The sequence below is a fragment of the Bufo bufo genome, chromosome 2, assembly GCF_905171765.1.
Source record: "Bufo bufo chromosome 2, aBufBuf1.1, whole genome shotgun sequence".
Classification (NCBI taxonomy): Eukaryota; Metazoa; Chordata; class Amphibia; order Anura; family Bufonidae; genus Bufo; species Bufo bufo.
In genome coordinates this window covers 219,174,604-219,191,356 of record NC_053390.1, presented here as the reverse complement: position 1 = coordinate 219,191,356, position 16,753 = coordinate 219,174,604, and the positions used below count along the sequence as shown (strand labels likewise).

The 16,753-nt window shown below is 43.4% G+C and overlaps 1 protein-coding gene across 1 annotated transcript in view; it reads left to right on the top strand.

Annotated features, from left to right (window-relative positions):
* Positions 1–6,788, top strand: part of NCOR2 (nuclear receptor corepressor 2) — a 450,727-nt gene extending 443,939 nt beyond the window's left edge. The window contains 2 exon segments of the mRNA XM_040416221.1: positions 2,014–2,190; positions 6,509–6,788. Of these exon segments, the coding sequence (XP_040272155.1) occupies positions 2,014–2,190; positions 6,509–6,684 (353 nt within the window). The 3' untranslated portion in view covers positions 6,685–6,788.
* The last annotated feature ends 9,965 nt before the right edge of the window (positions 6,789–16,753 follow it).

Genomic DNA, 16,753 nt, shown 5'->3' with positions numbered 1-16,753 from the left:
GATTTGCAGTTTTTTTTTAACCCTTTCAGGTGCTCACAAATCAGTGTGATTCTTGTTGCGTTTTTCTCATTACGAATGCAGGCTTAGCATATACATAATTTTTACTTTTTTCGAATTTTAAAGCCTAATTTGTAATGAGATAAATACTATATTTTTGCACCCTGGCTAGCTTCTGGTAATCATGTAGTGTTACCCTAAAATTGTGTTTGTCATTGTCTACCATATATTAATTTAGGGTAATTGGGTCAGGACTAGCATTATGACCAGGATTGATGTGGTGTGTTTGGGAGGAGATAGTTTGTGTATTTTTTTTTACTTTTTAGTATATCTCTCAAAGGTCAAAAGAACCACTAGGGGACTTTATTATATATATTTATCTACACAGCAGTATCCAGTATCCGACGCTTATGTGATCAGTCTCGTAACCAGTGGCACCAGTAGATGCAGTGGTGATGTAGCTGCCTCTGTTTCATACATAGCATTCATTCAGAGAATTTAGAAACGGTGAAAACTGCTTCTGTCTTCTCTATGGGGGGCCTGCCAATGACCAATCGTTAAACAGTTAAATGCTAAAAAAGCTGCATGAGGCCTTTAGGTTGCATTGGATATCTCATTCTTTAATAATGCTCACCCCAGCCTTGTGATACTCTGTCCAGGCAGCAGAATATACACCAATTGCCGTTAAAGGCACTACAATATTGGCAGTATATTTAAGATTATTTATTGAATTTTTTTTTAATAGTCGATTCAGATAAAGACTTATCTTGAGATGAAAGAGCTGCAGGACTACTCAAATTCAGCAACTTCCCTTCTATACATCAAGTCAAGTTTCTATTCAGTCTGTTGCTTCTTACTACTTAGTTCCTTAGAAACTGGAAAACGGAGATTGTAATAACAGTATTTACAGAAATATGTCATCAGAAAAACAGACCTATTGTTTTGAAGCACATGTTAATGTTAAACAAGTTTTTTATAATTTTTGATTATGCTATTTAAAATTTTCCATGTCAATATCTATATTTAAATGGGTTGTCCCGGGCTTTTTTATATTGAGGACCTATCCTCAGGGACCCCCGCCGATCAGCTGTACGGGGAGACGGCGCACTTGCCGTCGCCCTTCTCTTTTCCTGCTCTCCGCTGTATGTCTGTGGGACAGCAGCAGCGGGCAGGAGGAGACGAGGAAGACGGCACGTGCGCATTGTGATCGCCGTCTCCCCATACATCTGATCGGCAGGGGTTGTCTGGTATCGACCCTTATCTGATATTGATGACCTATTCTGAGGATAGGTCATCAATATTAAGAAGCCCGGACAACCTCTTTAAGCAAAAAACATAAAATCCTGCCGTTTTCGCACTGGCCACTAGCCTAATAGGCCGTCACTTCGTGGTCTGTACAGATCACTTTACTGCAGTTATCTCCTTGTCATTGCAGCCTTATTAGGATCACCTCTGTGTACAGACACACTCACAATAGGTGATATAGCTTATCAGCTCCCTCCTGACCTCTGCACAGGTCACAGAGAATACCTAGAAAAGTCTCCCATAGAAGTTAATGAGGTTCCCCTCCTGACGCTGTGGTCTATGGACCATGGGACTGCCGTAAAGCAATTTTTTTTTAATGCTTTCTAAATGCTGTTAAGAACAGCTCAGGCAAGATGGCCACCCGCATAATCATGGTCAGGAAATAGAATAAAGAAATCTGCAATCAGAAAATTAAAACAGATTCGTTAAAAAAAGAATATGTGTCACAATTAGATTTTAACTGGCAGAAAATAATTTTGGTGACGCATTTCCACACTGCTGTTCAAGCACTTTCCCATGTGCTCTGCAAAGCCTAGATGTCTATCATGTTATTAATAGTGGCCTAAGCCTCCATTTGTATTCAGAATGCATGACTGTTCCAGTAGATATAGTGACCATTGGAACAAGTAACTTGTTTTGCTAGGCCACTTCAGAAAGCGAGTAGGCTTATGAGCCTTTCTGAATGCTTTAGTGCTGTTTTGTTTGTTTCAGGCAGTGGAGGGAAGCCCAAGATTTCCAGACCGAGCTCCCGGAAGGTGAAGTCACCTGCGCCTGGACAGCCATTAGCAGAAAGGCCTCCTTCTGCTTCATCAGTTCACTCAGAGGGTGACTCGAACCGGAAAACCCCCTTAGCAAACAGACTATGGGAAGAAAGGCCGTCTTCAACAGGTGAGGGAGAAGGCAGTCTGTCTACTAACCACTTGATGATATTTTTAGACAGGTCAGTTTGTAAATATAGATGTTTTTTTAATTTTCCCAAAATTTTATTGAATTGCAATTTCACATCTGCGTTTTTGCTGGATCCACCAGGGGATCAGAAAAAACACATCTGGTCCATAATGCAACCATTTGCATCCGTTCAAAATGTATCTGGTTGTATTATCTCTAAAATGATCAAGACAGATCCGGTATTAAAACCATTGTAAGTCAATTGCTCCAGATTCAGGTTTTTTTTGTCTGAAAAAAATGGATCTGTCTTGATCAGTATCCCAGGACGCACACAACAACGATGCTTGCAGCGGCATGGGAACGCAGCAAAACGGAACATGCATTCTAGTGCACTCCGTTACGGTTTGTTCAGTTTTTCCCCCGTTGACAATAAATGGAGACAAAACTGAAGCATTTTCCTCCGGTTTTGAGATCCTCTGATGGATCTCAAAACCAAAAAGGAAAAACACAGATGTGAAAGTAACCGTAATAAGACTTTAGGACTGATTGTTATAAATGGTAGGGGCTGCCTGGCCATAGACCCTACAGGGATATTTCCCGGTGGGCCGGTGCCACCCAAGCCCCCTTCACGGCCACTGATCTGCTACATAATGATCTGATGCTTGCAGCATTAATTAATGCTAGGAGCATCTGGTACTTATGCACCTGGCTGGCAGAAGAAAGTGCTCTTCTCCACTGAACTGTATTGAGTTGAATGCTGCAGTAAGGGCGGCAGTATTTTGTGCCGCACTGTGCGTTTGGTTCTGCTGGAGCAGTACTTTGTGTTGCACTACAATATTGCTGGCCCTGCCTTCTGTCAATTTGGACCCGTCTACAAATTGGAGCCACTTTTATGTTTTTTTTTCCAGGGCTATTTTAATTTTCTAGTCCGCCCTAGGTCATCAATAGTAAAAAGGGGACAACCCCTTTAACACAACAAACAGCACTCCATCCCTGTTTTTCTGTCGATCCGTGGCTCCATTCCAGAGTTTTAATTTTTATAAATTTTTAAATGAGGCCTTTTGTGCAACGAGGGTGTCGCCATTACTCTTGTTGCACCCAGGCTCCACTTCGTTCTGTGTTCAGCCCCTCCCTCACTGCTTTGCCCCTGTCAATCAAAGCAGACAGGGAGGGGCTGGCCACAGAAAGGAGTGAAGTGTGGATGCAACAACAGCAATGGTGATGCCCTCATTGCACCAAGGGCCTAATTCACATATTAAGAAAGATCAACAAAAACAGCATTTCAATCAGGTGAAAGACGTGTCTATGCAAAGAGTTTGATAGGGAGGTTGCTGGTGACAGATTCCCTTTAAAACACAACGGGGATCACCTGCAAATCTCAATCCCAACACAGTTTATGAAGGCTATATCGCCGGCTGGAACATGACATGACCTAGCTTACATCTATAGCAGCAGAGGAGGGTGAAGGTGCTGACAGGGTACAGAGAGAGTAGTAGAGACCTCACATGGCCCCCAGAGGTAAAGGTTAGATGGACTTCTGTAAATGTTATCAAAAACCAACCCCCACCCCTCCAGCAATCCAAGCACATACTTGCTCATTAATTGTTATATACAATGGGGGAGATTTTTGTTTCCAGATAAGTGGTGAGAAGATGAGCGCTTCGCTTCTAATCACCCCTCTATGCTTAATTAGGTTGTTAATTGATGTCATGACCCAGACTTTTACCGACATCTAGATCACAGCAAACTCTTGCACCACAATAAAGTTTACATTTTACACTATTCGTATCCTGTCAATTCCCAGTCTTTAGCATAAAATGATTGCTCTCTGAATGAGGTGATGCAAAAACAATAGTTTTTTTTTTTAAAGGGATTGTCTCACTTCTTCAAATGGCATTGATCATGTAGAGAAAGTTTAATACAAGGCACTTACTAATGTACTGTGATTGTCCATATTGCCCCCTTTGCTGGCTGGACACATTATACACGGCTCATTTCCATGGTTACTACCACCCTGCGATCCATCAGTGGTGGTCGTGCTTGCACACTATAGGAAAAAGTGCCAGCCTCTCTGGTGGCTGCGACAATTGGAGTGCACATAGGCACACAAACCCAGCAGCTCCCATCCTGACCACCTCGTATCTTCTCTGCAGCAGTGGCAGTAACCCCTGGATACAAGCAGTGCATAATGTGATGGAAAAATTATTCCAACCAGTGAAGGAGGCAATGTGGACAATCACAATCCATTAGTAAATGCCTTGTTTTCACTTTGTCTTCATGATAAATGCTGTTTGCTGAAGTGAGACAACCCTTTAAGTGTGTTTTTACTGTGCAAAAGTAGTAGAAAATAGCAAATATACATATGTGGTAGTGCCATAATTGTACACTTCAAATAAAGGCAACATTTATACTGAACTAATGAAAAATATTTTTGACCTGGGTGTGTCCTATAGACGGGCCTGTCTCAATGTCTGAAAAATACAGTTAAGCACCAGGAAACTCCTTTAGGGCTCTTTCACACTTGCGTTCTTTTCTTCCGGCATAGAGTTCCGTCGTCGGGGCTCTATGCCGGAAGAATCCTGATCAGTTTTATCCTAATGCATTCTGAATGGAGAGAAATCCGTTCAGGATGTCTTCAGTTCCGGACCGGAACATTTTTTGGCCGGAGAAAATACCGCAGCATGCTGCGCTTTTTGCTCCGGCCAAAAATCCTGAACACTTGCCGCAAGGCCGGATCCGGAATTAATGCCCATTGAAAGGCATTAATCCGGCCTTAAGCTAAACGTCGTTTCGGCGCATTGCCGGATCCGACGTTTAGCTTTTTCTGAATGGTTACCATGGCTGCCAAGACGCTAAAGCCCTGGCAGCCATGGTAAAGTGTAGCGGGGAGCGGGGGAGCAGTATACTTACAGTCCGTGCGGCTCCCCGGGCGCTCCAGAGTGACGTCAGGGCGCCCCACGCTCATGGATGACGTGTCGCATGGATCACGTCATCCATGCGCATGGGGCGCCCTGACGTCATTCTGGAGCGCCCCGGGAGCCGCACGGACTGTAAGTATACTGCTCCCCCGCTCCCCACTACTACTATGGCAGCCAGGACTATAATAGCGTCCTGGGTGCCATAGTAACACTGAACGCATTTTGAAGACGGATCAGTCTTCAAATGCTTTCAGTTCACTTGCGTTTTTCCGGATCCGGCGTGTAATTCCGGCAAATGGAGTACACACCGGATCCGGACAACGCAAGTGTGAAACCAGCCTAAATGGGTTATCCAGCACAATATAACAATGTTTCATGGCTTACAAATGGCTAAAAAGAAATGGTCTTATACTGACCTCGCCGATCCTTCTGCCGCTGCAGTCATGACGGTGCCCACATCTTAGCTGTGCTCCACTTCCTGTTCTCTACACATCAGGAAATGGCTGGGAAGGCAATCACTGGCCGAGGTGGGTCATTGCTGAGAAGCATTCCCAGACATTTTCAAGAACAGGAACAGGAAGTAGAGCACAGCCGGGACCTGGGCACAGTCTTATTGGCATCCATGGGGGACCAGAGATGTGTGTATAATATAATGAATTTTTTTAACCATTTGCAGGCCAAGGAACATTTAAGCTATGCTATAATACCTCTTTAAAGGGGTTATCCCATCATAATGATCACTGTTAAATCTGTTAATGATTTGACAGTGATCATTTTTGTAAATATACTTTATTAACAAATTCCCACCGATTAGGATAAAATTCATCCCCACTTACCTTATTGTTTTGACTCGGTCTCCCCTGGTTACGACCACCACTCTTTTGCAAAATCCCGATGGTCGCGCTTGCCCAGAAGACTCCTTCTTTTCTCCCGGCCGGGCCACTTGCTGTCCTGAACGCGCACGCTGCCGCGCATGCGCGACGGTGACTTCTTCCCGGCCAGAATAGTACAGAGCTGCGAACGCGCACGCCGGCTCTGTACTATACTGGCCAGAAATAAGTCACCATGGCGCATGCGCAGCGGCGTGCGCGTTCAGTCCAGTGCGCGGCCCGGCCGGGAGAAGACTTCAATCAAGATGAAGCCCGCCCCCAGCCAGAATCCAGGAAGTGAACGCGCGGTGGCAGCAGGTAAGTATAAAAACGCAAAGTGGGATAACCCCTTTAAGGCTGAGCATTGAGTTGGAGCAAGTAGGCTTATCGGATAATGTCTTTCTTTGCCTCTCATTACCATAAAGTGAAAAACTGAGGAGTGTATGAAATCCATGTATAGTATCTAGAAGCATGAAATCATACAATACCTAAGATACAGTAACCTAATATTGATGTTCTCATTTACTTTAGGGTCAACACCATTTCCATACAATCCATTAACAATCAGGCTCCCTACCAATCTTGTCGCTGCTCCATCCACAACAGCCATTCCACAGAGTAACTCCACCACCCCGCAGAGGGCACGTGATGAAGAGCCTAAACCACTGCTGTGCTCCCAATATGAAACACTCTCCGACAGCGAGTGACAGCATCCTTTATGAATATTGAAACCGCCAGGGAAAGGATCCCCGCAGCCAATCCGAATGCCTGTTAGCAACCAATGTGATAAAAAGACTGGGGAAAAGGAAAAGTTTATGAAAAGCCTTAAAATGACTCCCTAATCTTCAATTGAGGGTCCATATGTTTCTTCAGTTTCTGGCACACAACTGCTCACAAAGGAGTAGAACGTCCCAGACCTCATAGAAGATTGGATTTTTTCAGCTCTATACTCAGGGGATATTTCCACCTGGTGCTTTGCTACATTGCATTGGTTTGTTAACAAAGCTGACTTGTAAGCGTGATGACGTATGTCTGTGTACATTGTATATGTATGTACATGTGTTCATATGCACTTAAGATATATACACATTCCAATTAATTGCACACAGACCTAGCAATGCAGAGCAGCTGCATGCATGGCCATTGCAGAACTGTTACCAGTTTGGTTAGGATCCTACCAAAGGTTCCCTTACCATGTGTTTCTTCTCCCTGATGCATCATTGACGGCACTTAGTATGTTGTTCCTGGCCCTCATCCTTACTGAGGGAATCGTCCGCTGGAGGATTAGGAGTGTAATAAAGAGACAAGCTTCTGTGAAAACACTGCATGTTCTCTCCATGGTTGCTGGTGCACCTTCACTGTACATAGTGTGGCCCTGACCTACACATACATGTACATGTTATTTAGTGTCACCCAGTCCTAGTGATGCTGTTGTTAACCCTCATGTCTTATTTTTTTATATATTTTTTGCATTCTATTGTCATTTACTGCCAATAGGCAATTAAGGCTTCGTTCACATTACCCTTCAGCCTTTCCGTTCTCCTGCTCCGTTTAGGGGCAGGAGAACGGAAAGGACGGAGAAGGCACATAACTGAGCCAAACGGAGCCCTTAGGACCCTATAGACTATAATGGGGTCTGTTAAGTTTCCGCTCAGAAGAGGATTTTGGAGCGGAGACAAAAGTTGTGCATGCAGGACTTTTGTCTCCGCTCCAAAATCATCATCTGAGCGGAAACATAACAGACCCCATTATAGTCTATGGGGTCCTAAGGGCTCAGTTTGGCTCAGTTATGTGCCTTCTCTGTCCTTTCCGTTCTCCTTCTCCTAAACGGAGCAGGAGAACGGAAAGACTGAACGGTGATGTGAACGAAGCCTAAGAGACAAGACCATAAAGGACACAGAGATTTTAAAGTGGAATTTTATTCCTGCGATTGTATTAATGATTGCCAGACGGCATTTTTAGGGAGAAGGGTAACCTCTTCCAATGTAACTGCTTAGCCTGGGAGAACACTCAGTATCTGTCAGTAAACAGGGTATGCTTTTAGTAGCACATTCTCAAAAAATTAGAGCAAGACTTGGTTAGACCATAAATGTTTTTGGTTTTGACAAGTGTAACAGTACTTCAATCATATGAATATCTGAAGCTCCAGAATGTTTGAAGATTGTGACCCTGAGGCTGAAATTGGCATGAATTATGAAGACTGGAGATCCTGAAGAAAAAGAACGGTAGCAGCATCCATTTGTCCTCTTCTGACCAGACCTGTGTTGTATTTGCCTAAATACTTTTTTCTTATATACATATATACACACATGGCTTAGAACAGAGGTATGAGCGATACATTAGACTGTACTACTTAAAAGGGCCGCAAAATGTCGACAGAATATAGAGTATATTTAGTGCTCAGTTAAATGAGCGTTATTCATATAAAACTTAAAGATTCTTCTAATTTTATTCTGGAGCTTGTAACCGAGACAGGCAAACACAGAGGACACAAGCACATTGTGAAATGCGTCCGTCCCACCTGCCTTGGGCCGCATAGAACAGTATCGTGGGCCACATGCAGCCCCCAGGGCGCATGTTGTGCATGTATGGCTTAGATGCTTACCCTAAAAACCTATTCTTACCACTTGCTACAGCCTTGTATTAATAGGAACTTGGTACATCTGTTGATGTGACTTGAAAATTGACTCTCCAAACCATAGTTTTGGGTGTTATTTTATTTTCTGTAAAGCAAACATGTCATGTATAATAAATTGTTTTTGTTTTTTTTGTTTTGTTTTGTTTTTTACAAGGAATGATATAGTAACTATATATTGTGAAAAGGAAAATAAATTAAAATATTACATTTGCAGACTTCCCCAATACATTTGCTGTAGGGGTTGATATTTTCTTGCTAGTTCTGATTGGTGTATTTTATTACCCATTACCTTGTGGATTAACGATGAACATTTTGGAACAGCTTGGAACCACACCACTATTGCGCAAAAAGAAAAAAAAAACACATCGCAGGTTTCAAGAATTGTTACTTTATAAAATTATATATAGAGATAATAGATGTTTTTTCCACGAGTTGTCTATCCATTATAGTACATCCAAAGACCACAGCTAAAGCTTTACTAGGTTAAAAGACACAACAAAAACAGCCAATCCTATTTATCCAGTTTTTTTTTATTGCTATGGGTGTGATTTGCTGACAGGCCACACTCCTTTAATTGTTGACTTTGTGTGTAAGTGCATTAAAGGCACCCCATTAAGAAAGCAAAAATGATATATTGCCCATTAGCAATCTGCAAAGAACATGGATAAAAGCAGATACATTTGCTCCAAAGTTTTTCTCGTCTCGTTGTAACAATTGTAGCTATTCAGACTATGAATTAATATCTAGAGTCTAGAGGTCTGATGTTTCTTTACAACTCGTACAAATGGATAGCTACAACGCGTAATGTTAAATGTCCCCCAAAATGTATCAAGACCTGTACCTCACATATGAAGTGGGCACCACCTACTCAGTAAGGTTACAGACACAAACATCTAAAATCACAAGAAAACTCCCAAGTGACAACTAATCCGTATTTGTCTCTAAGCATGGCGTCACCATGGATAAAGGTGTGAAATTAATATACCAAGTCAATATACAGGGTGGGCCATTTATATGGATACACCTTAATAAAATGGGAATGGTTGGTGATATTAACTTCCTGTTTGTGGCACATTAGTATATGCGAGGGGGGAAACTTTTCAAGATGGGTGGTGACCATGGCGGCCATTTTGAATCCAACTTTTGTTTTTTCAATAGGAAGAGGGTCATGTGACACATCAAACTTATTGGGAATTTCACAAGAAAAATGGTGTGCTTGGTTTTAACGTAACTTTATTCTTTCAGGAGTTATTTACAAGTTTCTGGCCACTTATAAAATGTGTTCAATGGGCTGCCCATTGTGTTGGATTGTCAATGCAACCCTCTTCTCCCACTCTTCACACACTGATCGCAACACCGCTGGAGAAATGCTAGCATAGGCTTCCAGTATCCGTAGTTTCAGGTGCTGCACATCTCGTATCTTCCGATGAACAGTTATATTCCTAGATGAACAGTTTCCTGGAAAGTGGATTGGTCGTCGTGGGCCAGTTGAATGGCCCCCAAGGTCTCCCCATCTGACCCCCTTAGACTTTTATCTTTGGGGTCATCTGAAGGCAATTGTCTATGCTGTGAAGATATGAGATGTGCAGCACCTGAAACTACGGATACTGGAAGCCTGTGCTAGCATTTTTCCTGCGGTGTTGCTATCAGTGTGTGAAGAGTGGGAGAAGAGGATTGCATTGACAATCCAACACAATGGGCAGCACATTGAACACATGGGCTTTATGGCAGAGTGGCCTGAAAAGAGCCTCTTCTCAGTAAAATACGCACAGTCAGTGGCTCATTGCACTGGTGCCTTGCATTGCTGGGGTCCTAGGTTTGAATCTGACCAAGGACAACATCTGCATGGAGTGTGTATAGTCTCCCTGTGTTTACTTTCTTTTCTTCCAGGTACTTTGGTTTCCTCCGACACTTCAAAGACATGCTGATAGGGAACTTAAATTGTGAGCTTGATTGGGTACAGCAAGCAATAATGATGTTTGTAAAGCACTGCAGAGTATGGCAGTGTTATATGAGTAAAATAAAGGAAAGTTAGTAAAAATGCACCTAAAGGACTGTGAGAAAAACAGCATCAGGTCTGGAAGAAACCAGGCACTGCTAATCACCTGGCCAACACCATCTATACAATGAAGCATGGTGGTGGCAGCATCATGCTGTGGGGATGCTTTTCAGCGGCTGTGATTAGTCAGGGATGAGGGAACGCTGAATGTACAGAGATATTCTTAATGAAAACCTGATCCAGAGTGCTTCGCCTTCCAACAGGACAATTACCCTAAGCACCTGATAAAGACAACACAGGAGTGACTCAGGCACAACTCTGTGAATGTCCTTGAGTGGGCCAGTATGAGCTTTGACTTGAACCCAATCAGATCTCTGGAAAGACCTGAAAATGGCTGTCCACCAACGGTCCCCATTGAGAGCTTGAGAGGATCTGCAGAGAAGTGTGACAGAAAATCACCAACTCTAGATGTAGGTCCTTCAACTAATTACTGAGTAATGGGTCATGTCAGTGCAATATTTTAGTTTTTCCAGTTTAATAAATTAGGAAAGATTTCATGCCTTCTGTTTTCGCTTTGCCATTATGGAGTATTGATTGCAGAATGATGAGGCAACACTTTTTGTTTTTATTTTATAACAAGGCTGCAACATAACAAAATGTTAAAAAGAAAAAAGGTGAAAAATGTTGAAGACTTTCTGAATTCATTGTATATGGACTAAAGTATTGAGGGGCCTACAGATTACACCTACAAGAGCTTTTATGACATCTCATCCTTAAGTCATAGGCATTAATATGGCGTTGGTGCCCCCCCCCCCCCAGCAGCGAAAATATCTTCCACTCTTTAGCGAAGCCTTTCTACAATATTTTGGAGTGTCTGTTGGAATTTTTGACCATTCGCATTTGTAAGGTTAGAAACTGATGTTGGGTCAGAGAGCCTGGCTCACTATTTCCATTCTAGTTCATCCCAAAAGTGTTCAATCGGGTGGAGGTCAGGGCTTTGGGCGGGCCTGTAAAGTTTTTCCTCACCAAACCATCTATGCACCTTGCTTTCTGCAGTTGGGCACAGTCATGCTGGAACAGAATAGGGCCTTCCAGAAACCGTTCCCAAGAAGATGGAAGCATACAAATGTCCAAAATGTCTTGGTATGCTGAAGGATTAAGATTTCCCTTCACTGGAACTAAAGGGCCTAGGTGGTGTGGTTCTTAAACACTTCCACTTTGTAATAACACGTCTCACAGTTGTCTGTGAAATATCAAGGAGGGAAGATATTTTATCAGTTGACTTATTACAATGGCAGCATCCCATTACAGCACAGTGCTCAAATTCAGTGAGCTCTATACGAACATTTGTGAAAGAATGGGCCGCACTAAAGGCAGACTTCCATGGCTAGGGGCTGGATTTTATACACGTGTGGCAATGGGACTTAATTAAACACCTGAATTCACAGATTAAAAGGTGTGTGTCCCCCAATAATATTGTCCATATAGTGTATAAGACATAGATTTCTTCACCCGATAGTAATAAATATTGCAATGAATTTTACCTTTCAAAGGGTTATTTAAAGATATGGGTTACATACAGGACTAGCATAAATGTAAAAGAGCAGAACTGTACTTTTAGAAGGAAAGTTTGGTTCCAACTGGTTAAATGTTCAGTTCATATGCTATGTAATGCTTATAGAGGTTTACAAATGGTATATGCATATGGAGTATATCATTGGCCAAATGGTGCAATGTACAGACCCTGCCACAGCATGGAGGAAACTGGGTAACAAATTGTCAGTGAAAATACGGTATGTTAATTATAGACCATGGCATCTTATATATGTGCAATTTATGTGACTGTGACATTGAGAGTCCAGGTCATAATTTCCCCTAGGAATCTGTCTACTACTGCTTTCTGTCCCATCATTGTTTATTGCATATGGTACTTTAGACAAACAAAGCTTTGCTATGCACTGGTAAGAACATATCTTAAAGGGTTTCCAGTACATTTTCATAACTTTAGTAAAATAGAACTACCAGAGCTGTAATTATTTCATTCAGGTCCCTCAAATATATGTTTCTAAGGTGCTAAGGTTTTTTTTTTTTTGTTTTTTTTTTTGGGGGGGGGTACTATCTCTCTTTGCAGAGATCACCTTAATCGGAGTGAGGAGACTTATAGACGATACATGCTCCTCTGGATTTCTGGGAAGAAAGGGATGCAAATGAGCTCTTGGCAAGCTCTGCCTCTAATGCCATCAGATGTAAGGCAGCTAACCTATAAGTCAATGTTTGACCTTTTAAATAGGCTTTGAGACGACTTGAATAATAAATAAGCCAGCACCTCATCTGCACACAGCTGTTTCAGGGTGATTGCCAACCATCAGTCCAGAACAGAGAGAATTGGAGAGAGGCCAGTTAGGATTTGTGGGGTAATATCTCTTCTTGCAGAGAGCACTTTAATCGGCGTGTTATGTATACTAAAGGTCTTTAAAGTGGTTGTCCAAGTTATTTTTTCTTATTGTTCTTTGTATGTTACTAACTAAGCAAATGTAAGGGATTTTCAGTTCACTTACTTCATCTACAGTGGCCCTGTTCTCCTAGTTAGTTGAGGGTCACATGACCTGTCGTGTAAGCGTCTTTCCCTGCACTGATGACTTTCCATGCACAAGCCTGAGAAGCAGGAGGGAACAGGTCTGTCTCTGTGCACTAAAGATCACTGTGAAGGCAGCAATCCATGCTCCCCTGCACTGCCCAGTCTGCTGGCTTAGCTGTCTGCCCTGTGTCTCCCCTCCCACTGGACTCAGAAAAGTTTAACCCCTTCTACTATCAGCAGCACAGACTCAGGGTTGGAGGATCTGCCTCAGGTACTGAGCAGCTGCACGGAGACAATTGCTGTGCACAGGATCCTCCCTCTCTCCTCACCCCTGCAAACACAGAGCTGAAAAAGACTGTAAGAGCTCTCTCCTCTGTACTCTTCTGCTGGCTGTGAGGAAGTGTCTGTAGAGCATTGTACAAGAACAGGTAGTGGGAAGATCCTTTGTGTTTCAGCAATGTCACTGTACTGTACAGGTTTGGTCCCGAGACATCGAAATACCTAAACTCGACAGGGTATTAATCATGCATCCTGTATTATTACTAGACCAGGTAAACAAAAGGAGACATTTGCCAATTGACCCCATGAGTTTTTACCAAATTTAAGTGCGTAATATTGGAGCATCCACCAACAATATAACATGCCATCTCTGTAAAGTAGAATCTACTCCTGCCTGGAACCATACCGGAATCTCAATATGTGGTCTAGATCTATTATATACGCAGCAAAGGGCTCCATTGCCAACGCAAATACATGTGGTAAAAATGGATATCCCTGCCTGGTCTTCTATATAACAATATCTTCTAATTGAAAACTTTTATGCTAAACCTTGCTTTAGCCCCCGCAATTCACCAACGAAAAGCAGAGGGGAAGCCTAGAATGTCGAAAACTACCTGTAAAATAAAAACCTCTTTGCAACATCTAGAGATAATTATCTGGTTAATTGCATCAGGTTTCCCCTGAATATCCGTATAGTCTGCGTATATTATCAGCATTGCTCTACCAACCATGAACCCAGTCTGGTCAGAATGTACCAGGCTTAGACACACTCCATAATTTATAATCAGAATTAAGTAATGTTTCATTATTAATATAAATGCCTCCTCCAGTCAAGTTGGAAGAGCACTTATCTAAATTAAAATATAAATAGTTTAAAACATTAACAAAGGGTGGCAGAAGTGTGTCTCCAGAGCTCAACAGTACCTCTAGGCTTCCCTCTTAGGTGTCTTATTTATCCTAAGCTGCAATCCTTATTTTGCGTTCAACGGTGATCAAAAGTTGTTTCAATAGGCTCATCCAGGTGTAGTAGATGTATTATAGCTGTCTGAATTTGGCCTAAGGCCACATGCACATGGCTGTAATATAGGAGTGCATGTCTCCAATTTCATATGGAGCTTTCTTCTGTTTGTGTCCGTATGAATCCAACAGAAAATAAAATTGTATCGCATTTCATTGCACTCCATATGTACATGTATTCTCTGCATATGGCATCCAACAGAGCCATGTACAATAGGAATAAGAAATAATGAAAATCTATATCTATCTATAATTTTAATATATATACTGCTCAAAAAAATAAAGGGAACACAAAAATAACACATCCTAGATCTGAATTAATTAAATATTCTACTCAAATACTTTGTTCTTTACATAGTTGAATGTGCTGACAACAAAATCACACAAAAATGGAAATCAAATTTTTCAACCCATGGAGGTCTGGATTTGCAGTCACACTCAAAATTAAAGTGGAAAAACACACTACAGGCTGATCCAACTTTGATGTAATGTCCTTAAAACAAGTCAAAATGAGGCTCAGTAGTGTGTGTGGCCTCCACGTGCCTGTATGACCTCCCTACAAATGCCTGTGCATGCTCCTGATGAGGTGGCAGACGGTCTCCTGAGGGATATCCTCCCAGACCTGGACTAAAGGCATCTGCCAACTCCTGGACAGTCTGTGGTGCAACGTGACGTTGGTGATAGAGCGAGACATGATTGTCCCAGATGTGCTCAATTGGATTCAGGTCTGCGGAACGCGCAGGGCCAGTCGATAGCATCAATGCCTTCGTCTTGCCAGGAACTGCTGACACACCAGCCCACATGAGGTCTGAGCATTGTCTTGCATTAGGAGGAACCCAGGGCCAACCGCACCACCATATGGTCTCACAAGGGGTCTGAGGATCTCATCTCGGTACCTAATGGCAGTCAGGCTACCTATGGCGAGCACATGGAGGGCTGTGCGGCCCTCCAAAGAAATGCCACCCCACACCATTAATGACCCAATGCCAAACCGGTCATGCTGGAGGATGTTGCAGGCAGCAGAACATTCTCCACGGCATCTCTAGACTCTGTCACGTCTGTCACATGTGCTCAGTGTGAACCTGCTTTCATCTGTGAAGAGCACAGGGCGCCAGTGGCGAATTTGCCAATCTTGGTGTTCTCTGGCAAATGCCAAACGTCCTGCACGGTGTTGGGCTGTAAGCACAACCCCCACCTGTGGACGTCGGGCCCTCCTATCACCCTCATGGAGTCTGTTTCTGACTGTTTGAGCAGACACATGCACATTTGTGGCCTGCTGGAGGTCATTTTGCAGGGCTCTGGCAGTGCTCCTCCTGTTCCTCCTTGCACAAAGGCGAAGGTAGCGGTCCTGCTGCTGAGTTGTTGCCCTCCTACGGCCTCCTCCACGTCTCCTGATGTACTGGCCTGTCTCCTGGTAGCGCCTCCATGCTCTGGACACTATGCTGACAGACACAGCAAACCTTCTTGCCACAGCTCGCATTGATGTGCCATCCTGGATAAGCTGCACTACCTGAGCCACTTGTGTGGGTTGTAGACTCCGTCTCATGCTACCACTAGAGTGAAAGCACCGCCAGCATACAAAAGTGACCAAAACATCAGCCAGGAAGCATAGGAACTGAGAAGTGGTCTGTGATCACCACCTGCAGAACCACTCCTTTATTGGGGGTGTCTTGCTAATTGCCTATAATTTCCACCTGTTGTCTATGCCAACTTAAAATTGGACATCGACAGCAGCCCATCCCCTTAACTTTGACCTTCACAGCAGCCCGCCCCTTGAAAAGTGAGTTTCACAACACCCTACTCCCTTGACAGTGACCTCCTCAGGGGCCTGCCCGCTTAAAAGTGACCTCCACAGTACCCCGCTGCCTTTACAGTGACCTCAGTACCCTGCTGCCTTAACAGTGACTTCCACAGCAGTTGCCCCTTTAATAGTGGCCCCTGCCCGCTTAACAGTGACCTCCAAAGTGTCCGCCCCTTTAACAGTGACCTCCACAGTTGCCTGCCCCCTTAACGGTAATATCCACAGTGAACGCCTCTTTAACAGTGACCTCCACAGCGCCCGCCCCTTTAATAGTGACCTCCACAGCGCCCGCCCCTTTAACAGTGACCTCCACAGCAACCGCCCCTTTAACAGTGACCTCCACAGAGCCCGCCCCTTTAACATTGACTTTCACAGCGCCCACCCCTTTAACAGTGACCTCCACAGTGTATGCCCCTTTAACAGTGACCTCCACAGCAGCCTGCCGCCTTAACAGTAACATCCAC